The following is a 26,490-nucleotide window of genomic DNA, read 5'->3' as shown; positions in this document are numbered from 1 at the left end:
GGTTTTTTCTTTTGTTTACTTCAGAGAAAGCTGGTCGTAACCATGGAATGCAGAAAAAAGAGCTGGAGTAGACACCAAACAAAAATGCCATCTCCTAAAGAACTATTGAACTGGGTTCATAGTGCGGAAAAGGGTCTGACCCCCCCCCTTTTTAAATGATTCCCCTTCTTGGCATCCCCCCTAACCTTTAAAAATACCTATCCCCAAGGATTTTGGACAAAAATAGCTAACAAATATTTTATGGTGAAATATCTTAGAGAGAAAGCGAAATAATAAACTTCTTTCTTCTTTTCGACTCAGACTACTCTAACAGAAAACTTCCTTTCAGGAAGACCAAATTTCATAACTTGTGCTTGAAAATAATCTACAACATATATTATTAAACTATCCCTCCCTTTTGCTATTCCCTCCCCCTTTTTCATGAAAATTCAGTCAGAACACCTTTTGGCAGTTTGGTTATGGTAGGCTTAATTGTTATCAATCCACAATATAATGCTATCATATATCATTGTTTAGGAGAATGCAACAGCCCATGGAATAACAAATTAACTTCAATACAAAAGGGTAACAGCTGTGTTATATATCTTAGAAAAGGAATTTTTTTAATGCAAGAATTTTACATCTTGCATTTGAGAGAAAAAAACCATTGAAAAACTTTTATCCAGGACAGGTCCTTGAAATTTTGACTTTTCAAAAGAAGATGTTTTGACTTAAAAATAAAAACAATTCCAAACAGTTGTCAAAAATTAAAAAATTAAAAAGGTTGTTTTTTTTCAAAAATATTTTTTTTCTCTTTGACTAGCTACATTATCAGTATTGCGTGTTGTTACAAAGAAAAGATCAACATGAAAAACATAAATGAAAATAGAAAAAAACTTAGTAAGTCAAGTAATATTGTCATACTTTCTGATTCTCCAGAAGAACCAAAGAGGCCCTGACTGGAGTCCCCTCTGGCTCGAATTCTTGGAATCTTTCGAAAGTGAAAATGAAAGTCCGTATTTCCCGCGCAATTTTCAAAACTCGGTACCAAGCTGGCTGTTCAAAACACAATAGAAATTCCACGTTAGTTGTTTGTCGACAACTTGGTGCATCTTCTACACAGCAATGTCTTCTTTCGTAAAATGTGCGAGCGTGGTCACATTTGCAAAACAAAAAATTTGTACTTATTTTCTAAATTATCGGAATGGCGGTGCAACCACGGAAATAAAGTGACACGAATAATACACGAGATCGGTGACTGGCTACGTGAGCAGCAAGCGAAAGTACCTCATCTCTGGCAAGTATAGCTTTGGTTTGGAAACAGCTCGAAATACTACTTGTTTAGCATGTCCAAGACCCAAGATGGAGGTCTTAATTTGGCCAGCTATCTGCCGAAAATGTCATTCGACAGGCAAACAACTTTGTTGAAGCTTTTGATTTTATCTATTGCCTGCATTTTGTGTAAGTAGTTTTTTTTCACTGTTTTTGTACTGTCAGACTATTAATTGGGCTTTTCCAGAAAAAGTTTGATGGGTGGGCAACAAGGATTTTCAGATAAAAAAAGTACTTGGAAATGCAGTCCATTTTTCAAAGTGCTTCGGAAATTCCGCTCAATTTTTTATTTGAACCCTCTGAAATTCCATATACTTTGTCAATATTTCACGTGCGTTTGGTTTGGGAACGCGAAACACGAACGCGAACTACCCATGTCTAAACTTTTCAATACATCTCCAGAACTAACAGATTCTTCAGAGTTCTTCCTGAATAGTTTTACTATGTTCTGTGAAAAAATCATAACCATCAGTGAAATTCATGATATTCATGATGTAATCTTTGCCTTTGCCGCCATTATTGGTGGCAAAAAAATTGGCCCGCTAACCTTTTTTGTATTGAAACCGGGGGTTTACGAAAAAGAAAGCTTAATATAATATATCTTGTGATGCAATATAATAGAATTAAATATCTTTTGGAAATCTATTGTAGATAATTAAAGAATTTTAATGAAAGAGTTTTTTCTTTGATTTGGAGTATTTGGACTTCTGTATTAATCTTTTCTTATTTTTTCCGGGGTTCCTTGCTTGGAAAACATTGGGGAACACATTTGTTTTGCCACCAATAATGGCAGCCAAATGTTTTGATTCGGTTATTTTTTCATGAACCCCTTTAGAAGTTTTGCGGCGCATTTTTTTGCTTGAGAGTCAAGTAAACGATATCAGTTAGGAACATTTGGCGAGTTCCTGTACGCGGCCGCAATCAAAAAAATCATAACCACACTCATAAAAAAATTGTGTTTGTGTCTTTTTTACCGTTTTTTGCCTAGATGATGATATAGCAAACATAGTAAGTATAAGCAGACTGTGCCTTTAATTGGCTGTAAAAAAATTATGCGTCGGTAGAAATTTCTTCAACTTTCAACAATGATAGAACACACCTATTTAAAAAAAATTAACCAGCGCATTTTTCATCTTTCTACTTCTTCATCTTCCATGAAGCTCTCAAAGTTAAATAGAATTAAGCACATAAGATATTCTTATAATTGTGAAATGTCGTTCGCGCTTTCGCTACGGTGGAGTGCATGACGTAACTCGCGCGGCAACAAACTCGTCTTCTGTTGGCTGGTCATATTGGGCGTTTTGGCGTTACCACCCTCGAAGCAAGTGGGCGCCTCTGTCATTCCGCAACTCTGTCCACCATTTTAAATGAGTTAACAATAGATCCAAAAGGGCGCCCTCATTAAGAAAGATCATTTGCTTTGGTCTCCGGCTTTGGGAAGCAGTAATGTTTTCGATTGTTTTCGATGGAAAATGGTAAGAAACTTAAGTTTACAAGTGCCATTCAGTTTTTGCTGGCTGATAGAATGGCAGGATCCTGGATGGTTTCCCTAACTGGATATAGCACTTTCACAGCATTAATCTTTGATACGCATTTTGGCGGGACGCTAGTGTGACTAACTGACATTCCAGACTTCGATTTTAACAAATATGTTTCCAGTAGCAGCACGGTAAAATACTCTGAAACCAAGTTTACTTCGACCAATTAAAACATGCGATTCACACGCGAAAACCACTTTCGTTTTCTCCAACCAATCAGAATGCGCGATATGAGTTACTTGAGGAAACCCAGGGCGAAGGCGCACAAAATGGTAGAGGAAATGGCTGGGAAATAAGGGGGTCAATCTTTATGGCTGGGTTTCTTTTTGTGCTTTGGTTTTAGGTCCTTTAGGTCTTTGGTTTTAAGTCTTGATGACTTAAAAAGATTTTCGAAGATAAATTGTGCAAAAATGGTATTAGAACACATGGGTTTGATTTTAGGTTTGGGTAATATGGCCAAAACACTAACTAAAAATGGTTTGTTTCAGTGGTGGAACTTAGGGCCATGGCTTTAAAAGCTCATTGAAAATACTAAAAATTGAGCGAAAAGCTATGTTTAACCGCCATTTTAGGGCGTGGCCTTAAGTGTCACATGACAATTTTAATTGAAAGTTAAAATGACCATAGAGACTTCAGAAATATACAAAAATATCAATGTGACACTTGTGGCCAAGCCAGCTAATTGCTCTCAAAATCTATTCAAAATTAGAAATGTTGTGATTTCAGGCAATGATTTCTAGCCATAGGGCCAAAAAATTTTTCTCAAAATGCCATTTTTTCAAAGTACCCATGGATTTCTTCCAGGAAAATATGTTTTGAAATGAATCTTAAGCTTGATCATGTCTAAAATTGCTCTTGAAGTCAAAGATTTATCAAAAGTGCACTTTTTTGGGCAAATTGGCCCAAATTTTAAAGGCCCATATCTTGGGAACGAAAAAAGATTTTTCAAAAAAATTTTCACAGGATGTTATTTTCATGTATTTGAGCAAAATATCCAAAAATTGGCAAAATCTGAGGATATCACTTCCTCGACCTGCCTGATTTTGTCTGATTTTTACAGAAAATGGCTCTTAATTTTCCGCCCTGCTTGAGAAAGCTTGTGTGACAGTGTGTGAAATAGTGGGGCTCAGTTTGTTTGAAAACGGATAAAGCCATGGTGTCAAATGGAGTAAAATTGATTTTTGCATCAGAATGTTGAATTTTGCATAAAATATTCCTGGTATATCCAATTTTTTTCCGAGAAAACTCAAGAAAAATCGTTTGTTTTAGCTCACACAAACGAAAAGTGCTTTCATTTCTTTTCTAATATCTTGTAAAGGATGTATTAGTACGGTCTAGTTGTGCAAATATTGTGCACAAAGTTGTAAAAGCATGAAACTTTGCACAATGGTAGTTTAGGGGTCAAAAATGGATTTAAATCTCAGACCCAAAAAATTGACACCTGTTTGTGTATTTTACAGACCAGAATAGGTTTCCAGACTAAAATGAAATTTTTTTTCTCCAAAGTATGTCATGTTACATACCGTTGGAAAGCATGTTTCATGCCCGTTCAGAAAAACATTACAACCCATATCTGAAAATGAAGCCAATAAAAGTTATTGGGGAAGGTTGTTTGAAAAATTACCGAAAATGACATAATTGCTGATGTCAGCAAAAATTCCAGGACCACACAGACACGTTTATTTTTGTGAAATTCAATAGAGGATCTTTCAATGAAATGGATAGCTTTGCTTGAGAGTTAACCTCACTTGACATAGAATATGGCGTTTTCATGACCGGTCGAAAGCCTTAGGCTAAAGGGTTTGCACCGGGTATGCCCATGGTAGAGCATTACTAAGGCAAAATTTGTCAACCTAACAATACTCAAAAAACTATTGAAAATAAGCTTGCAGCTGATCTAACCAATAGTATTTAGTACCTGAGAGGTACTCTATTGAATTTCACAAAAATAAACACGTTTGGGTGGTCCTGGAATTTTTGCTGACATCAGCAATTACGGTATTTTCGGTCATTTTTTAAACAACCTTCCCCAATAACTTTTATTGGCTTCATTTTCAGATATGGGTTGTAATGTTTTTCTGAACGGGCATGAAACATGCTTTCCAACGGTATGTAACATGACATACTTTGGAGAAAAAAATTTTCATTTTAGTGTGGAAACCTATTCTGGTCTGTAAAATACACAAACAGATGTCAATTTTTTGGGTCTGAGATTTAAATCCATTTTTGACCCCTAAACTACCATTGTGCAAAGTTTCATGCTTTTACGCCCTTGTGCACAATGTTTATGACTTTTGGCACATTTAGACTGCACTATATCTCAATCAAAGCAATGATTATAATACTGATTTTGATGATTTGGAAGGTGAAATTGATAGACAAAAGCACACAAAAATTATGGAATTTGATAGCCGTGCAACTACACGTTTAAAACTAGGCATTTTAAAGCGTGCAATTAGAAGGATTTCCCGACTGACAGAGAGATAATTTTAAAACTTTTCCTCCTGACAAAGAGGAAAAATGCTGTTAATTATCTTTGTAGCATAAATCAGCAGAATAGGGACATTATGAAGAAAACTTTAAACCATCTGCAAGGGGGGATTGTATCTTCTTCCAAATTGGAAACATAATGAATTCATGAGCACTTAAAATTTTAAGTATTTTTCTAATTTATTTTTCAGCTTTCTCTACAAGATTATTCTCTGTTTTGCGATTTGAAAGCGTTATTCACGAATTTGATCCGTAAGTCAGTTAATTTTCTTTCTTTTTTATTTTCAACTTTCAAGTTCAAAGTTGATTGATTTTCTATTTTGTAAATAACTATCTTCTTGATTGTTTACTTCACTTTGCGGCTTCAATAGCTCAAATCTCCTTATCTTATAAAGGATTGCCCATGCTAAAAACCCAAGATGGGAGATGGTATGAATTGCTCAAAGAAGGGTTTCCTTTGGAAGAGTTAACATAAATCCTACTTTTTTTTGTTCTGAAATTTCTTTGTATATAGTTATTATAAATTTGCAACCCATTTCCCATTTTAGTGGGCTTCCCAAAGTGACCTGCAGTATGAAAGTTTTACAATATCTTATCCTGGCTCTTCTCACTATCTTCACATTTATGATTTATTTTGACCGTAGGTATTTCAACTATCGTACTACACAATACCTAGCAAGTGAAGGATTTTATGAGTTTCACAACTGGTTTGATGATCGAGCATGGTATCCTTTAGGAAGAATTATTGGTGGAACAATCTATCCAGGTTAATTCTAATTAATTTTCCCTGTTTCCCATTTCGTTTCACTTTCACTTAGTATATGGCTGAGCTTACTGTAAACTAAATTTATCAAGATAATTTCTATTGACAATTTAATTTTCCCTCCCTTTTAAATACTGAGTGATGTTTTTCAGCTTTTTCCCTTTAGAATGTGATAAATATAAAAAACGAACTGATTCTAAAGCTTAGATTGGAATATTTAAAGAGATTTGCTTTTCACTTTTTTGATTTATTCTGAAAATCTTATTGATTTTCACTCAACTGCGGTCTTATACCGTCAATTCATGATGAGATAAAGATCTGAAACATTGAGCTTTATTCAAGATTCTGTGCAATTAATGCTTAGAAACAAGTTTTAATTTTTTAGACCCACTGTATGTGGCACTTACCTGTTTTTTTTAAGACATATAAACACCCTAGTTATTTTGAATATTTCCATTCTTTTACTGCAGGATTGATGGTTACATCAGCCATTTTATATCATGTGATGCATTTCTTTCACATCACCATTGAAGTAAGAAATGTATGCGTATTTTTGGCTCCTCTCTTTTCCTCATTCACCGCATTGGTCACATACCAATTGACCAAGGAACTGAAAGATTCTGGAGCTGGTTTAATTGCTGCATCCATGATTGCTATTGTGCCAGGTTGGTATTTTTGCTTTATTGTTATGGGAAAAATAAAAAATGTGCAATTGCATACACAAATTGTTACTCTATGGTGTCTCATAAATGTTAAGATGGGAAGCAAGAATAATCTGAAGAACCTTTCATATACGTACAAAACAAGTCTCACTTTTTGGACCTACCGGGAGGTCCTTTAATTTGACCGTTGTCCGTTCGTCTGTTACAAGCTTTTCTCGCGATTGGCTCATTAGTTTTTTTTAATTTTTTGCACAATGATACAAAATGGCAATGCCTGAAAAGTGACGGAGCCCGATTTTTGAAAAAAATTTTTGGGGGGCAAATTTGGGCCAAAAACTACCTAAAAATAAGGTTTTTTTTTGGACTTTGTGCAAAATTGTTTCATTAGTTTTTTTTTCCTGATAGATTTTGGCAAAAAGATAGAGTGCAAGGTACCCTAAAATGTGGCTGAAGTAATTTTTCTCGGAAAATTTTTTTCGTCGTAAAATACGGATTTTCGTTTTTTTGGGGAAATTCCCTTTTACCATTTTCCTGTTAGCAGCTTTTCTCAGGATTGGCTCATTAGTTTTTTTTAATTTTTTGCACAATGATACAAAATAGCAATGCCTAAAAAGTGACGGAGCCCGATTTTTGGAAAAAAAAATTTGGGGGGCAAATTTGGGCCAAAAACTACCTAAAAAAAAGGTTTTTTGGACTTTGTGCAAAATTGCTTCATTAGTTTTTCCTGATTTTTGGCAGAAAGATAGAGTGCAAGGTACCCTAAAATGTGGCTGAAGTAATTTTTCTTGGAAAATTTTTTTTCGTCGTCAAATACGGATTTTCGCAAATTTGGGCCAAAAAACTACCTAAAAATAAGGTCTTTTGGACTTGGTGCAAAATTGCTTTATTAGTTTTTCCTGATTTTTGGCAGAAAGATGGAGTGCAAGGCACCCTAAAATATGGCTGAAGTAATTTTTCTCGGAAAATTTTTTTTCGTCGTAAAATACGAATTTTCTTTTTTGGGGGAATTTCTGTTTTACCATTTTCCTGTTAGCAGCTTTTCTCGGGATCGGCTTATTATTTTTTTTCATTTTTTGCACAATGATACAAAATAGTAATGCCTAAAAAGTGACTGGAGCCTGATTTTGAAAAAAAAATTTGGGGTAAATTTGGGCCAAAAACTACCTAAAAATAAGTTTTTTTGGACTTGGTGCAAAATTGCTTCATTTTTTTGTCAGAAAGATAGAGTGCAAGGTACCTTAAAATGTGGCTGAAGTAATTTTTCTCGGAAAATTTTTTTTCGTCATAAAATTTTCAAAAAAGACGACCAAGTTACACAATGATAAAAGAAAATAAATCAGACGTTTTTGCATTGTTCTAAAACTTATTGTGTTTGCTCAATACCAATAGTAAAATGTAGAACGCCTACTTTTATCTGATTTTGATCAACAGGTAGGTCCATTCAGCATGTTGCTTGTTGACTTGATATTGAGCAGTTTCTTCAAAATATTTTCAATGAATGGTGATTAGTAATAATCTTGCAAAATCTTAGAAATTACTCTTTCTTTTCATAGGATACATTTCTCGTTCTGTTGCTGGATCTTACGATAACGAAGGCATTGCTATTTTCTGCATGTTGTTGACCTACTGGTTATGGATTAAATCTGTCAAGAGCGGATCCCTCTTATGGTCTACTTTGTGCTCTTTAGCTTACTTTTACATGGTTAGTCTTAGTTTTTAACTAGTTTTTGAAAAAAAATGATGCTGAAGTTTGATATCATCTTTTGGAAAATCATGCAGGCCATATTTTAGAAAGGCAGGGCAGCGTCCGTTGGGGGCCAAAAAGGGCACTTTTACTTGTGTTTTTCTGCTAAAAAGGCTGTTTTTACCAAAATTTTAGTGATTTTCCAGAGGAGCAGCGTCCGATGACTGGATGCTAAAAGGGCATAAAAAATGGCCTGTCATGTATTTTGGGAATGTGATTATTATAATGAATGAATATGTGATATGAAACATTTTTTTCTTTAGCCTAGTCAATTTTTATAAAGCAATATAACCTTAGTAATTTCATAAATCATCACTATTACTAAAAGATTTAACTTTATTTTTACTTGCAGGTCTCATCTTGGGGAGGTTACGTTTTCCTGATCAACTTGATTCCAATGCACGTTTTTGCATTAATGTTAACTGGAAGATTCAGTCATCGTATTTACGTCGCTTATTCAACTGTAAGCTTATTTTAACCCTAACTAAATCCATTCCCTTAGAATTACTACCTAACCGTTAACACAGGGGTATACATGAGTTTAAAGATTGCATTGGAACAAAACCGGGCGTTTTGGACGCTTTGGACGTCTGTTGACTATTTAAGAAAAGTCTTGCCCTTTTCTACTCAAGTGATAAGAGTGTCTTTCTCATCTCCCATATACTTACCTCTTAGCTCAAATTAACCAATGACATTCTAAAAAACTCTTGGCTTAGGATGGCTTGCTTTTCAATCCTGTTTGACCCATCAAAAAATCTTCTTCCAAACAGCCAATATCTTCAGAGAGCTGGTCTTTGATTGTCTTCAACGTATTTTGAAACTCTGGTTTGGCTGCAAGAGGACAGCCAACCAAAACAAATAAGCAATGATCTCCAATGAAACCAGGGAAATTGTTGAACAAATTTAAGATAAAAGGCAATAAATTATGACTTGAACTTCTCAAATCAAGACAAAGAAAGCAGACTGATAGTACTTTACTTTTAATTTCAGGTTTATTGTATTGGAACTATTTTGTCTATGCAAATTTCATTTGTTGGTTTCCAACCCGTCCAAACTAGCGAACATATGGCTGTAAGTAATTCGTTCTGATCTGATTTTGGATAATTTAATTAGGGAATTTGTAAACATAGAACCTAATTTATTTTTTTGAAGGGGTCAATTATTGCACTTCTGAAAAAGAATATATGAATCTTACTAAAATGACTAAATGTCAAAGTCTGGCTATTGTAACCCAACATTGAAATGGATTCATTGTTTGGTGGCTGTTTTTTTTCAAGAGAGATTTAAGGATTTTAGATAAAAGGAAATCCTGAAATTTAAGGGAATGGACATCTAATGCCTTATTAGAAAATTTTATGCATTTTGTCCATCAGACTGTCTTGTAATTTTCTTATATTTATTTCAGGCTCTTGGAATCTTTGGACTTTGTCAGATCCATGCTTTTGTTGATTACTTGAGATTCAGATTGAGTGCTAAACATTTCGAAATTTTGTTCAAATCGTTGGTGATCTTGTCGGCTACAATTGCCGGAATTATTGGTGCTATTTTGACCATCACTGGAAAGGTAGGAATTCTGATCTTCGCTGTTGCAGTTGGTCTCTCACCTTACCTCTATTTTACAGGTCCAACTTCCAACCTTGCCGTCCTTTATCTTTTAGGAAGTTTGTTGGGAGGTTGGCTGTTTTATTTTAAAAGTCAATGGGATAACTTCTTTTTAAATTTTTCGCCGACCTTCTATCGTCTTAAAGGTTAGAAAGAAAGTTTGCCATCTAAATTAGGTTTTAACAAGTTTCAAGATTTTTTTGGGGTTGGGAAGAGTTTTTAACCTTAACAAGGCACATTCATGATTGTGGCATAAATAAGTTTGTGCAAGGCAATTACATTGAAATTTCTGGATATTGATCGTGTTTATTTTTCTAACTCTTTGCTGACCGAAGAATTCAAACATGATGAAACCTTCAAGTTTAGTCGTATAATTGTATAACATACATAACATAACCTATTTCATCGTATCACATTCATTTAACATAACTTAGTTTGTTGAAAATTTCATAAATTCTACTGCCTTTTTAGGTTGCTCCATGGACCGGACGTTTCTACTCATTATTAGACCCTTCATACGCCAAGAACAATATTCCAATCATCGCTTCAGTCTCTGAACATCAACCGACCACTTGGTCATCGTTCTACTTTGATTTACAAATGCTGGTTTTTATGTTCCCTGTGGGATTGTACTACTGTTTCTCCAAATTGACTGACGCCAATATTTTCATTATTATTTATGGTGTCACCAGTATTTATTTTGCAGTAAGTTAAATTTAATCTCTGGCAACAAGTAGAATTAAACTTGATTTTTCAGTGTTGCAATTTTTCCCTCTGAAGACGGTACACGTTTTTTTTTTTTAAGAAACTAGTTTTACCAAGCAGCCTCAATGTTTCTTAAGAAATCGGCCCGTTTGAGCCTTAAATGTTTCTTACATGTTTCTAAACTTTTTGACATAATCAGCCTATTTTTCATGCAAAGATTGGAAGGTTCTAAAAAAAACTGAGTTAAAAATGTTATTTTCTCATTCTCAGCCTCAGCATGTTTCTTAGATGTTTCTTAGTTTTTAGGCATTCTGAGCCTCATGTTTCTTAAAAGTGTGTTTCTTAAAATAAAATAAACGTGTAATCTGCCCAGTTGAAATACAAACACACAATTTCCGTTATGCCAGAAAAAGGGTCCCACAAAACCAAAGATTGATTACAATTTCCGTCCAGATTCAAAAAACTGGATCTTGCACCAATCTTTTTGTCAGCCTACAGCATTAGATCTCATGCACCCTTCATTGTGCACCCAAGTTCTTTATTTAAGTCTCAGAATACCTTGACCTGCCTTAACACAGTTAATCAAGACGTTAACCAACCCGTAATGTTTTTAGCTAATGAAATCAATTTTTTTGTCATCACCAGGGTGTTATGGTCCGTTTGATGTTGGTACTCGCGCCAGTTGCCTGTATTCTTGCTGGAATTGGTATCTCATCTGTGTTGTCCACTTATATGAAGGTAAGGTTTGCTTTAACAAGAGTTCGTTTCTGCATATGGTAGTTCAATTTGGTATAATTCAAGGCTTTGAGCTATTTTTTGTATGCTTAAAATTACAATCATCTTGCAAAAATCGATTTTCATTAATGTCACCATTAGTTTTTAATAGACAATTTTTTTCAGTACTGTCACCTTCCAAAAAAGTAGTAGAAGAACAGGTAGCTTTAACCCTGATTAATCAATCATTCAAGAATCACAACAGCATTTCTCAACGACTCTCTCTAACTCAATCTCCAAGGGACCAACAATTTTATTCGAATTAGAGAAAGAATCAAATAATAGGGGTTCGAATTAGAGGAGTTGACTGCATTCATGTCTCCTTCCTTTTTATAGAACGTAGAACTCACTTCCAGCCAACAGCCCGCACAAAAACATCCAAACCGTAAAGGAAAACAGACTGATCCATCCTACCCCATCAAGAACGAAGTAGCTACCTTCATGGTTGGTCTGGTCACATTCTTCTTGATCTCCTATACCTTCCATTGTACCTGGGTCACCTCTGAAGCCTACTCATCGCCCTCCATCGTCCTCTCCGCAAAACAAAACGACGGTTCCAGGATCATTTTCGACGATTTCAGGGAAGCTTATTATTGGTTACGTCAAAATACTCCCGAGGTAAGTGAGATGTTTTTATTTTATTGGCTGCTTCTTAGTGACAGGCCAACCCTTAGACATCCTTTGTGGGACGGATATGGTTGGCTCGAAAATAGATAGGATTTTGAGACTTTTTTTGAGAGCGGGTCTGCAAAAAGTTGTTATGGCTAAAAGACTGACTGACGAAACTGATAACCCCAAAAAAAACCTAAGAGCTTGCTCCCTTCTATCCAGAATCGTGATTACAGCCCTGTGTGAGTCACAGACCCCCTGGGAACCCGGTCCTACTGGAAAATCTGGCAAAAATAACGTCCCCGGTGGGAAAACACCCTGGAATTTCAGCCCATATGGGAAATTGACTTTGATTTCATTCCCATTCGAAATCGATGTTTTAAGATGCACTCCAAAACCATCATACTGGATTTTTTAAACCTACATAACTAGAATTTCAATAGGAATCCTGGCCGGCCGAAGCATGAAAAATTTAATTTCTTGTTTTATGGGAAGATTTTCGAAAGATATTCAAAATCTTGGTCTGTCCGGTTGGTAGACCAACGAATTAATTTGGCCCTGCCCTTTGAAGAAATGAAATAATTAGAATATTTGGAAAATGATCAATTGATATATAAGAGATCATACACGCACTTGCTCTTGTCATTTCATTTTTTCACTTCTCGTTTCCAGGATGCGAAAGTGATGTCATGGTGGGATTACGGTTACCAAATCACAGCCATGGCTAACCGGACCATCTTGGTAGACAATAACACATGGAATAATACACATATCTCAAGGGTGGGCCAAGCCATGGCTTCGCCAGAAGATAAAGCATATGAGATTATGCGAGAATTGGATGTCAACTATGTTCTTGTCATCTTTGGTGGATTGACTGGATATGCTTCTGATGGTATGTTGATTAGAGTTTTTCATTAATTTTAGATCTTAACCTGGTATTTGTAGATTTTGGCAACCTATCCGAGTTATTTTTTAAGAAAAATTTCGAAAGTTTTACTTAAGTTTGAGTCGGCAGCAGGTTATCAAAATGCATTTTTTTACTGTGAATGTTTGATAAAAAACTCAAATAGTAAGGTTTTGAAGCAGTGTTCTAACTTTCTTTTTGACGGGATTCAATCTAGTTGAAATCTCTAACGTGAATCTCCGTTCCAAAATAAGCTTTCCGAGATGAATTTCGTAAAAATAAAGTCTGATTTTAAATATTCCGTCCATACTAACAACACCGAGTTGCAACAAACACTGTTGAGAAAAATTCTACAATATCCTTTCTGCTTTCCGCGTAAAATATCGAGGGTTCAGAAAGCTTTCTCTCAATGAAAAAACCTTCCCTTTTAAATCTTCTTTCACAGACATCAACAAATTCTTATGGATGGTACGTATCGGTGGTAGCACAGACACTGGCAAGCACATCAAAGAGCACGATTATTACACACCGGCCGGTGAATTCCGTATCGACAAAGATGGATCACCCACATTGTTGAATTGTCTCATGTACAAAATGTGTTTCTACAGATTCGGCGCTGTCTACACTGAACAAGGTAGGATATTGGTTTTGACCTCCGGTCTGATTTGTTCCTCCATGGATCCCGTCAAGGGGGGTGAATTCCGGATCACTCAAATGGCCCCTCACTTTTCTGCTGACTAGAATCTTTTTTTAAAGGCAAAAGCCTGTTTTTATCACTGACCTTTATATATCCCTGGTTCAAGTTATATCTGCCATCTTTGATTGGAGTTTTTTTTTTGGAATTGGTGCCCGAAATGAAGCCATTGCAATGTTAGAAATTAACGTCTAACGGCGCTACATCATCAAAAGTATTTGAGAGAAAGTAGACCTTATGTCTCTCGATGCGTTTACACAGCGATTGAGTAGTTCCGTCATTAGGGTACCACTTTTCAAAAAACTCCGATCAAAGATTTTCCTTTGCCAGGATTGAGAAGCTTTGTCCAGGGTATATAAAGGTCAGTGGTTTTTATTCAATTAGGTTATGGTGTATCTTTTTGTAACCTTCTTCTTTCTTCATTATTCTTTCGTTAGGAAAACCAACTGGTTATGATCGTGTCCGTAATGCAGAGATTGGAAATAAGGTATGGAAATATTTTGTAGAATACACTTTTTCGACCGTAGCCGCCAATTGCCGCGCGGGCATTTTTTTGTCCGTTTTCCCCCCTAAAACCGTCCCAGTCTTTTTTTTCGCACCTAAAGACGATAGAAAAAAGAGTAAAAAAAAGGATTGGATCGAGTTTAGGGTGGTAAATTAAATGATAAAGTGGCACGCGCCTGTCCGCGCGGCTACGATCGAAAAAGTGTATTTCTGTTCGTTGTTTTAATACATTAGAGCCCGGGGGGGGGCAGCTGGGCAAAAGGACCGACGGGTATGTGCGGGTCCTAAGGGTACCTTTTCCAATATGTTTAAAATGCACTGTAAGGGTCGGAAAAACTAAAGATGCACTGTAAGGGTAGAAATTTCAGAAAATTCTTGAAAAATCCAGATATTTTGACCAAAAATACTAGAATTTTGACCATTTTTTGCACGAAAGGGATCGAAAATTTGGAGGGAAATGCACTCTAAGGGTATGATTTTCACTGATTTTTGCTGCACTGTAAGGGTGCAATTTTAAAAGCCAATTTTTGGCCCGCACATACCGTCAGTTCGCAAACCCAGTGCATTAGAGACTCTTCAACTTGCACCTCTATGCTTCATTTGTCTTCATAACTCGAACAAATTTGTGTTCCCCGTGCGTGTTTAAGTTATTCCTCCACTGTAAAAATAAACTCTTTTGAATGTTCGACTTGGTTTGAGATGCATACTCCTAGCACTCAGTGACCGAATAATCTGAGCTTTTTTTTATTCAACGGTACCTGCCAAACCATCTTGAATTTTTGAACACTGAAAATACGAATCAAATTCTCGGGAGTTCACAATCCAATCTTGACTATGAAAGTTGGATGCACCTATTTCAAAACCAGAAATCGTGGATGTCAATTCAACTGATATTGTTATTCGAAAAGTTGAAAACTTTGATTCGGGTTTTAACATTACAATGTGACTCCACGCAAATTTCCTTCTACAATATAAAAGGTTCTCGTCTCTGTTTCTAATGAACCATCAACACGGTACATAGTTCAAACGGACACACCCCGCTATGCACCGGTCACCATCCACCTCTACAATCATCAATTATTTATAATCAACAACAAAAAAAACAGATCGAAAAGAATTTCCCTTCTGCATAATTAGTCATGAATCATTAATCATCATTTGACAAGAAAAATACTTGCATAAATTATGCGTAGGTAAGACACTCCATCGGTGTGCTTCTTTGTTTGTTGTTTTGTGTGGTGACGTATCTATCTCTCATCAGATTCTTTTGCATTCTCTTCTTTGTGTAAGAGATTGTATGAGAAAGATTACAAGCTTCTCACTGCTTACCCATAAGAAACTTCGTCTTTCAATACGAGGATATCTGTAACATCAGTTTTCTGCTGAAAAACGAATAGGTAAAAGTGCTCAAAATAGCTGAACTAACGAGCCTCGAGATTCATATCGGTAATAGTGATTTGTGTCAAAGACGAAAGTTCCCGACGTTAACTTTTGGTTAAATTTTCCTAACGAAGAAAGTTTCTTATAAACATAAATTTACTTACACATACGTCTTATGTATATTATAGCAGTGACCGGGGTTCGGACGACAAAGTAAAGCCTCTTTCCTACTGTGGCCAAAAGTAGATTAAAATGAAAACCTATATCGGCTTAAGTAAAAGGACAGTCTTTTATGACGTTTCTATAGGCTAGATTTTGCTTTGTTTTTTTCAGACCGCGCGCTCTTAAAGCGACCGTCCCCGATGTGACATATTTGCCTTGGTCATGCAGAGTTGTCGGTAGACTTCGATTCTCTCTTGAAGCCATTCGATCATTCAAATTCGTTTTTAAGGACTTCTCTTTAAATTTGAGTTATGAAGCTTTCACACGTGCGCTCTTTCATAATTGAAATGTTTTTCATTTCATTTTTCTGTAAAAGTTTAGGGTGTTCGGATTGTTATAGAAGGGGGTGACAATTCCGCCCTCCCTCAAACCATTTTGATCTATTAATAGTATGATATCCCTGTAACAGAACCCATAAAAGGTGCAACATTTCTTTTTCGTAAAAATCTTCATCTAATCCTTGTATTATTATCTTGTCAGTTAAAAACCAATAAGTCACGTTTATGTGAGAGAGTGTATATGAAAACACGCATCATCTCATTTGAGTGAATAACTCGGCGGAAAATTCGTTAGACAAAAGTGACGAAAAAAATTGCTCGGTAACGAAATTTTTGACGTCGAATTTTCCACTGATAAGCTATCTCGGCCGATGGTCTTTTTCAATCTTTGTATTATTGGCCAACAACAACAATGGCTTTTCTCCACTTTTTTTATCTGCATCCGGTTTACGCATGAAATGATGCAATCTCTTAAACCACATTCGGAAACCTTTAATTCAGTAACACCATCCAAGAAAAACCATTATCCTTCCCATTAAATACACATCAAACATTGATAGATCTGCGTTCGTTAAAAATAGCTTAATTAAGACATCATGGGGTGATTGAAGATGACTTCTGAACAAAGGTATTTTGGATTTTTAATAAAGTCGTTAACGTATGTTTAAATGTGAAGCGTTTGGTATTTTTATTGGTGCATTCTTTGATAAGTTTTCGATGATTTTTCTTCAAAGGGGCGTGGCTTCATTTCTCGAAAACGTTAGACAAAGACACGCTACGCCTACGTAGCCCCGTTCACTTAAACTAGTCTAGACGGTCTTTTTTCGCCCTCTTTATTCTAATTGCGAATTAAAGTTGGTAAAAAGTTTGCTGTCTAGACATCGATGCGATGACTTCTTTCAATCAATCTCGATTAAAGATCTTTGCTGTTGACCTTGTTGATGATGATAGAGGATAGGGTAGACATTTATTAAAGCTAAACTTTAAATTTTTTGCCTACTCTCTCAGTTAGAATATCAATTAGAATAAGCCTCGAGAGAATTTAACATTATTTATCGAAATCTTTTGAGATAATCCTGGGGTTTCTTAAGATTTAAAGTTATGGAAGAACACCTTTATATTTTCTCTAACTATTTTGATTGTTTGTGTGGCATAGATTTAGTCGATCAAAACAAATGGAACTTCAAGGGATGTAACATTACTGAACTTTAGGTCACCCTAATATTTAAACTAATGACAGAAAAATCATAACTTTAAACATGGAATAAGTTCACTTCAAATTATCCAAAGTTCATGAAAGGTTTTTTTCTTCGTTTTTAAACATTTTCCTGCCAATGATTGTGTATTTTCAACACACGTCAACTCATCACGTAATATGCATAGTATGTCATCATACCATGACCTTATTATATCATTATTTATTGTGTCTTATCAAAACTTTTACACTCCTTGTGGTTTTTTGTTAGTTTTTTTTCGTTCATTTCATTATGAAAATAAGTCACCGTTTTTTGTAGAATATCGTTCGCGTTTTTTGAGGAGAGGGCTTCTAGGGATACCTTCCCAGAAATGACGGAACTCCATTGTTTGGGCACTAAGTTTAAGTTTTTTTCGAGGTCGTGACTTTGCACAACAACAACCGACTAAGGAAAGGAGCAAAACTTTTACACTCCTTGTGGTTTTTTTTTAGGTTTTTTCGTTCATTTCATTATAAAAACAAGTCACAAGTCTTTTTCTGCTTGTGGAATATCGTTCAGATTTTGAAAAAAGGGCTCTAGGAATACTTTCCCAGAAATGACCAACTCCACATGTTCGGCATCTAAGTTTACATTTCCGAGGTAAATTTTCACTACAAGGACCGTCTAAGGAAACGAGCAAAACACTTTCAAGGTTGTAAAAATTATGAATTGCTAAGCTTCGAAACCTTGTAAGGAGAGAAAAACGTTGAGAAGAACATGTTCTCAAGAATTTTTAGACATGCACCCTAGAAATAGTGAAAACATACAAGAAAGAGGCCAACCATTTGACTAATTTCACTAAAACTTGAGGTCTTTTTATAATACAGAACCGTCGAATTTTTTTTCGACAGCTAACTACCATGAATGACCCTTATAAACAAGCTCTATAGGTCTACACTTCCTCTTAGGACCTGAACTTATTTCAACGTAATCTCACGGAAAGCCAACAACCTAATAAACGGGTGGTCAACTCACATTTCTCTCAAATTACCCTACTTATTTTTACTCTCTTTTTATCAGTTTAATTACTTCTTCGTAATCAAGGGATTAAATCTTGTCTCGTCTCAGAAAATTGTCTCCAAAGTTTAGAAAGTTGTTTAATTTATCCCCCTAAGTATTGAAAATGCGAATACAAGTGCATTGAAAATAAGAAAATAAGACTTTTTTAGACCAGTTCGAATGGTCTTAATATAGAAAGATCACTAGCTCCCTTTGCAAAATGAGATCCTTAAGCCCCATCTATATTGCAAAATGTGATCCTTAAGCCCCATCTATATTGCAAAATGAGATCCTTAAGCCCCATCTATATCATTTGTCTTAAAGCTTATCCTTTTAAAAGTCAGACTTTTTGTTTTTGTTTTGAATGAAATGCTTTAACCTTAGGCGGTCTTTGTTTTGATGGTTCAGACACTGACATATTGGCTACCCAGCTATCAAATTCGCTCAACCTATCATTTAGTATGTACACTACATGTGTTTTTTATAAGAACATCCAAAATGTTTGAAGCCTTCGAATGCTCTGAACTTTTTGACTTTTAAGCCTAATTTCCTTAACATGTTCTTATTTTCTCTTTTTTGTTGATATTTTTGACCATTTTGTGAGCATTTGCCCATTTTTCTAAGAGATCGAGTGTTTCAAAGTCCAAAAAGCCTTAAAATGTTCTTAACTTGTTCTTAATAATATGGTTATCATCGAAGCCTTGTGTTCTTATATAATTTGCTCTTACAAAAAACGTGTAAAATTTAATATCTATATTGTTAGCTCAATTAGGCTCAATATCGTCTTTGTCCTTTCATGGTTAATAATTTGTTTTCAAATTTACAGCAATTAAGACTCTGCAGCAATAGTTTATGAACGGTGGTCAGTTTCTGTTGCAAGGTGTACAAATGTCGATAGGTCTTTACCAAGTAGAGAAGCGTTTACATCTAGACTCCATCTAGACTCGGTCACACCCGTGTGTTTGCTTTTGATTTGGACTTAAGTATCTTTGGAAAATACTGTAACTCAATATTCATGAAACAATTTCTTCGAATCTTTTCGGAGTTAGCCATCATCACGTTCATGAAATTATATATAGTGTATTATAACACTAGTTAAAACTTCTTGCTAAGAGAATTACAAATATTTTTGTACGATACTCTAATATGTCTTTACTCCTTAATGCTCCCTTAATTGGTATAATTAAATCTTAATTACCCTCATTAGAAAATTCATCCGATCAAAGAAAGAAAACCCTTTTGTACTTTTTGTTCATTTTTTTCTTTCTCGCCTTCATCAGAGGTGCTCGTCACAATGTTTGAAGCATGCCGACTGATGGTGCTTCGGTCTACTTCTAACACATGAAGACTCCGATTTTCGAACATATTTACAGTTGACATTCTCTAATTCGATTAATGAGGGGCCGAGAATCTTCCTCGAATTAGAGAAAGATTCGGATTACGAAGAGTATTTAAGGTTCCGACCGAGGAGGACTACATATGTTTTTGTTCGAATTAAAGAAAAATTCGAATTACAGAGAGTAACTAAAACGACTTTCCAGTTGAGGAGACCAATATAATAGTTCGAATTACGGAAAGATTCGAATAATAAAATTCGGATTAGAGAGAGTTGACTGTATCTTATTACCTCAAATATTGCAAGATAGATTTTTAACGGATTTGAAATTTAAATGGTCGTCATTAATTTTTGTTGAGATGTATTGCTCAAAAATCACCTGAAATTACCTCTAATCTAAGGAGCCTTTATCTTTTTGGAAGCTACTAAATTTCAAGTATATTTCTTTTTAACTCGACTCGTCAATTTCCAATATGAGCTCATCTTTTTTAACGAGACCGCTTTTTGTTTGTGTTATGGACAGTGATCTAATCCCTTTTATGAGTTCAATTCATTGTTGGTTGATTAAGGTCGACCCTCTAATGATATTTAAAGCTTTCATGAAGTTGTCATTAGAAAAACACGCTATTTTATTTGCGACACCTCAAACAGTTCCATTATTAACTTCTCATAAACCTCCTTAGACTGAGACTGAGAGGTCTAATTGGCTTCCTAAATCTAGACATTGGAAGACAAGCTCTTACACGTTTTTTATGCAGACTCTAAAACACCGATTTCTTAGGAAAATGGACAAAAATGCTCACAAAATGATTAAAATAAGCACTTTTTTAGGCTTTAAACTGAAAAGGCTATGAACATTCGAAGGCTTCCAAAATTTTGGATGTTCTTATAAAAAACGTAAAATCTATTGACATTCTAAATCTAGAGGTTGGAAGCCCTATTTATCGTCTCTTGCCCGCTTTTTGAATCTTTTTTTAATCCTGAGCTGGTTTCTGTTGGCGCTTTCTGTTTTTGGTCTTTCCTTGATGAACTATTCCCTTCATATAACTTTATTTATGTTTTTCGCACAATATCTACGAACCGTTTCGAAGTCACTGGCTTTCATATACCCTCGACACAGTATCTCGATCCCAGCTAAACAAAGTCTTTGAGCTGATTTTTTTTTGAAAGTGGTACCTTATCGGGGAAAACTTCGTCGGGGAAAAGTGACGAAATTTTGGACAAGTGACGAATATTTTCCCCGACCTTAATGCGTTTACCAACTACCAGCAAGTGACGAATTTTTCCCTGACGAAGATTTTCCCCGACGAAGTTTTCCCCGATAAGGTACCCTAACGCCTGACGGTACCACTACTGTATGTGGGTGAAAACATTTTCAAACGGAAAATTTCTTTTATAAATTGATAACTGCTACCATTAAGGTACCACTTTTCTAAAAAGCTTGGTCCAGGGTTTGAAAAGGTCAGTGGTCGCGGTGCTTTCTATACTTTATGGTTATTTTAGTCACTTCCCTATAAAGAGAATTCCGGGGCTAATGTCCCGAAATAAACTGTCGGTTTAAACCGTTCATGTGGGGACTGTTTGTGTACATGTTATTTAAAAAGTTGTCGAATAGAACAAATTTATTCAGAAAAGGAAATTCACCCGTGTTGTTATGAGTTGCGAATGGGGTTTGTCTGTTTCGCGTGAAAATGTTGTCTAAAAATACACGTTTTTTTATAGGAGCATCCAAAATACTTGCAAGCCTTCGGATGCTCTTAGCTTTTAAAAATGTTCTTATTTTCGCCATTTCGTGAGTATTTTTGTCCATTCTCCTAAGAAATCGTTTTTTTTTTAGTCTGTAAAGCCTTAAAATGTTCCCAACTTGTTCTCAATATTTTGGCCATCGAAACCTAAAGTTCTTATGAAAAAATGCGTATCATCTCTGCTGCTAGCGTGTTCTATTCTAACGGGGTTTCTCACAGTTTGTTAAAGCTTGTCGAAAAGTCTCACTCACTCAATATAAGTCTCCTTTTGTTTTTAAGACTCTTCATAAAACGAGGCCCGGAATTCCCGAGTTATTTTTTCCGAGTTAAAAAAACCGAGTTAAAAAAACCCCGAGTTATCCCGAGTTATGACGTCATTTTTGGAATTTAGTGACGTCATTTTTAATTTCATAACTCGGTTTATTTTGCTTCCTTTAACTTTCCGAGTTATTTTCTATTTTTTAACTCGGGAATTTTTGCTTCCTTTAACTTTCCGAGTTATTTTCCATTTTTTAACTCGGGAATTTTTGCTTCCTTTAACATTCCGAGTTATTTTCCATTTTTTAACTCGGGAATTTTTGCTTCCTTTAACTTTCCGAGTTATTTTTCATTTTTTCACTCGGGAATTTTTTCTTCCTTTAGCTTTCCGAGTTATTTTTGAATTTTTAACTCGGGAATTTTTGCTTCCTGTAGCTTTCCGAGTTATTTTCCATTTTTTTTTGGCTTGTAAAAACAGCCAATAGTTCCAATAAGGGTCACAAAATCCCGAAATAATCAGTTTTTTCCTCAATTTTTGCGGCACATACCCGTCAGCTGGCAACCCTAGTATCCCCGGGGCTTCTATAAAGCCGAACGGGTCTTACACGATCCCTCCATTGTTTTTCAATAACACAGGGATGTGCCAAGCCAAGGGCGACTTTTCTGCTTCTAAAAATTTTCTCATGAAAATTTAGTGTTCATTCATTCGCTTACGTTACGTTTATTCTTTGTACGTGTGACAACGAGTGACAAAAAACTCGACTAGCAGTTTCCTCGTTGCTTAAGTAAAATTTTCCAGTATCTTTCACTTCACATTGCGCAGAATGGGGTTTGATGTTCGAATTATTTTTATAAAAAGACGGGGGTAAACATTCGAATAACAATATACCTTCAGGTCAACATTTAAAGACTTTCCACTTTGAAAAAGTAGCGTATTTGACCCCCGGAATGTTTTTTACCCGCAAGTCTAATTAGAGCCTTATGACACAAAAAGATTCGATTCATAATTCGAATGTTTTGCAAAGGTCACATGCGTGCGGGAAACTTTCGAATGTTTTTCTGTAAGTTGATTTGGTGAGTGTGTGCACTCTGGACAGTTTTATTTATTTATTTTTTAACATCTCTCATAAAAATCTACGAATAGTCTGTGAAATGTTTGATTCAAGAATCGTTGGTGATTTATTCAAATTTTTTACAGCGAAGGGGGAAGGACTCAGTGAATTTTTCTGAGAATCTTGTCATGTCACTTACAGTATTCTTTAATGAAATAGGGAGGAAATATAAATTTTGAAATAGCTTTATCTCATCACTTACCTGTAGTATTTTTTGAGATTTTATTTATGCTGTAATATTTTTGAAGGGCTTACACTTTGTTTATCCAGCAGGTTTTAACTTCAGTTCTTGCTTTTCAATTATTCACTTGTTTGTTGATTATTCATTTTACTAAGCAAGTTAAGGTTTTTCTAGTTGGTAATGGATGGTTATGTCTTTGATTTAGGTTGGTATGGGATCAATAGATTAAAACTGGTGTTTTTTTTATGAAGAAAAATAACTCGGAAAGCTAAAGGAAGAAAAAATTCTCGAGTTAAAAAATGAAAAATAACTCGGAAAGTTAAAGGAAGCAAAAATTCCCGAGTTAAAAAATGGAAAATAACTCGGAATGTTAAAGGAAGCAAAAATTCCCGAGTTAAAAAATGGAAAATAACTCGGAAAGTTAAAGGAAGCAAAAATTCCCGAGTTAAAAAATGGAAAATAACTCGGAAAGTTAAAGGATGCAAAAGAAACCGAGTTATGAAATTAAAAATGACGTCACTAAATTTCAAAAATGACGTCATAACTCGGGATAACTCGGGTTTTTTTTAACTCGGTTTTTTTAACTCGGAAAAAATAACTCGGGAATTCCGGGCCTCTCATAAAACTTGCGAATTTTCTTAATTTACTGTTTTGCCGAACGGCCATTGTTCGCATAAAGATGAGCTAGGCAGATAGGAAGTCGCTCTCAAGTGAGAATTTTTTATGATCAATTTTGTGTTTTTGTAAAGAATTCAAAAAGGTCAAAGGCCAGTGTGTTCATATTAATTTATTCCAGAACCCTGCAAAGTTGAAGAAATCTTTCAAATATGCCAAATTTATGGATATTGCTACCGATTCTAACCCTTATTAAAACGTCCTTCACTAGTGTCTTTTCAAGGCAGTGATGACAAGGGAATCTTTTCGCAGCGGAAGTTGAAGTATGTTCCATGTTTTTGTATTGTGGTCAATGGCTCTTCTTGCTTTTAAAGTACCATGTTGTTTTGCTTGACATTCATTCGATGCCTTAGAAACTTGAGAGATACTACTAAACAAGAAAATGTGTGTTTTTTTTAAACATGAAACACAATCCTTACACTTGCATTTATTCAAAAATCCTCAGCAATCAAATATCTAACGCGGATCTTATGAGGTTCTCGAAAACTTTTGAGAATGAATTTACCTACAGTCAATCAGATTCACTGAAATAACGCATATCGTGTATCTCGCGTCAAAGCTTAGTCGCTCATGCTCGAAGCTGTAATCAAATGGAGGTCCAATAATATGCTTCGAATTTGAAGAAGGGGGTTTCTTTCAGCTTCGCAACCCTCGTTTCAGTTTAAATGATTGAGGTTCAAACTACAGTAGAGAAATTTGACATGAAATCAGATCTTGATTGTTTCTGCCCACCACGCTGAAGCAATAAATGGGATGCCTTCATCAGAGGTTTACCGCGCGCGTAAGAAAATTATGACTATCTGTCATCAGATTAGAGGAAATTGACTGTAAATTTTTTTTCATTTTCTCATTACAGGAGTTTGAACTAGACGTGTTAGAAGAAGCTTACACTACAGAACATTGGTTGGTTCGAATCTACAAAGTCAAAGATCTCGACAACCGTGGTACTGCTTAAAGAGGAGGTGTGACCAAGTAGTAATATACTCACTCACTAAATTAACAAACAAAAATAACTTCATTTCTTAGGTACTTTTGTATTTTGTAACAATTTTTTTTTGCAAACGATTTTATTCGCTTGGGTTTTATTTTAATGTATTTTGATAATTTTTGTTTAGCTGACCTGCCATATGAAACATATGAGAGTCAATTTTTGAAAGCAAAGGATGCTATTAAATAGACTATATCGGCTTCACATGAAAACTCGGATTTGACCCCCGAGAATTCTCCACAATGCTTTGTGCGGAAAAATTTCACCGAGAACTTCTTTTCGCCCAAAGTATTGTGGGCAACTTTCGGAGGTCAAATCTGAGTTTTCACGTTAATTTAAGCCGATATTCTCGTCTATTGGTTTATGAGAGCTTTGTACTGTCTGCCTAGAGCCACATATTTTTGTGGAATTCTTATAAATTGAACAACAGTCTACACTATAGCTTTTAATTTAACATATTTTTTGAATCAGTTTTAGGGACTCGAGTTTTTTTACAATATTTTTGAAAAAGCGAATTGTATCAGTTAGGTTTTGAGATTAATGTTTCTTTCATTCAATTGAAATACTACTTCAATATCTCAAAATTGACAATAACTGGTTCTTCGTTGACGTTTACCCTAGTCCGCCTAGTCCAGAGTTTGATCCGCGAAGTTGTTTTCCTTGTTAGGTACCATCGTTTTTTTTTAAGTTTCCCATTTCCGCACTAATATTCTTGTTACTTTTCCGGAATCTTTCCCGCTATATTTCCCGCGATAACCGGCATTAGATTGGAAAAGGTTTGTTTCTAATGGTACGGAAAATCTTGTGTTTACTCACAAAACTACCTGACTTTCCGAAGCTCATTTTTCAAATACCCGTAGTTCTGGTCTTTTTCCGCTAGTAGGTGGCAAAGGAATCTAATCTTGTGTTAGATATTGGTTTTACCATGAATTCATGGTTTTGCCTCCAATATTATTACAAATTTCCTCTGGACAAGAGGGACTTCATAATCCTTCCTTCAACCGTGGGTGATAATTCTAAGAGAGCTGCTTTTATCTTCTCCAGCACTTCATTAGAAGTACATTTGCATTCAATCCAATCTTATCTTTTTCCATAGGGTTATCTTGTATGCATAATTTTGTTCTTTCGATTATCAGCAAACCGGCGAAAAACACGAAATTTATACAAACTGAAGACCACCCCTTTGTTGATAAGAAATAATGGAGTCTAATTTTCCATTCCAAAGATTTCTTCATTTTTTGGAAAGATCAATGACTCATAGAAAATTGATATAGGGTTTTCGTTAGATTATCTCGACTGGGATTCTTGTGCAAGAATGACCTTATCTGATATCATATACATAAATGTTAGGGTACCCACTCCAAATCCAATAAGCGTTGAAACAGAGTACAGAACTTCACCACTAGATATGAATGGCATTTTCAGCCTTCAATGACTAGGCCCAAGACCAACGCGTTCTCTCTAAAGATACTATTTTGTGACTAGGGGCTAAAAGAAGTTTTTTCATTTCGAGACAGGAGTTTTGGCCACCTAAAAATATCATATAATCCCGTCACAAGGGGCCGGTACATTAGCGAAAACATACATTTCACAACAGTCTGTTTGTATAACCGATCTTGAAACGTTTGAAGGCTTATCCCCTCAAAATTGAACAAGAGTACGGATTCATATATCGGCTCTAATATGCTATCTAGCTAAAGAAGCGCCCCGTAACACCTAGTCGGTGGGCAGTAGCATAGACAGAAGGGGCGCAAAATTTGCGTAGGAGGGCAGATTTTTAT

The 26,490-nt window shown here is 35.4% G+C and overlaps 1 protein-coding gene across 1 annotated transcript; it reads left to right on the top strand.

Moving 5' to 3' along the window:
* The first annotated feature begins 1,188 nt into the window (after window positions 1-1,188).
* Window positions 1,189-25,293, top strand: LOC136813859 (dolichyl-diphosphooligosaccharide--protein glycosyltransferase subunit STT3A-like). The gene is made up of 15 exons (XM_067070353.1): window positions 1,189-1,440; window positions 5,531-5,591; window positions 5,984-6,105; window positions 6,573-6,767; window positions 8,318-8,466; window positions 8,861-8,971; window positions 9,499-9,579; window positions 9,914-10,072; window positions 10,582-10,815; window positions 11,461-11,553; window positions 11,926-12,207; window positions 12,871-13,090; window positions 13,548-13,736; window positions 14,234-14,283; window positions 24,578-25,293. The coding sequence occupies exons 1-15, from the start codon at window positions 1,326-1,328 to the stop codon at window positions 24,674-24,676; spliced, it is 2,160 nt and encodes a 719-aa protein (XP_066926454.1). The 5' UTR covers window positions 1,189-1,325; the 3' UTR covers window positions 24,677-25,293.
* Window positions 25,294-26,490: the final 1,197 nt, after the last annotated feature.

The sequence above is a fragment of the Clytia hemisphaerica genome, unplaced genomic scaffold, assembly GCF_902728285.1.
Source record: "Clytia hemisphaerica strain Z4C2 unplaced genomic scaffold, Clytia hemisphaerica genome assembly, whole genome shotgun sequence".
Taxonomy (NCBI): Eukaryota; Metazoa; Cnidaria; class Hydrozoa; order Leptothecata; family Clytiidae; genus Clytia; species Clytia hemisphaerica.
This window is presented reverse-complemented; position numbering and strand designations above follow the sequence as displayed.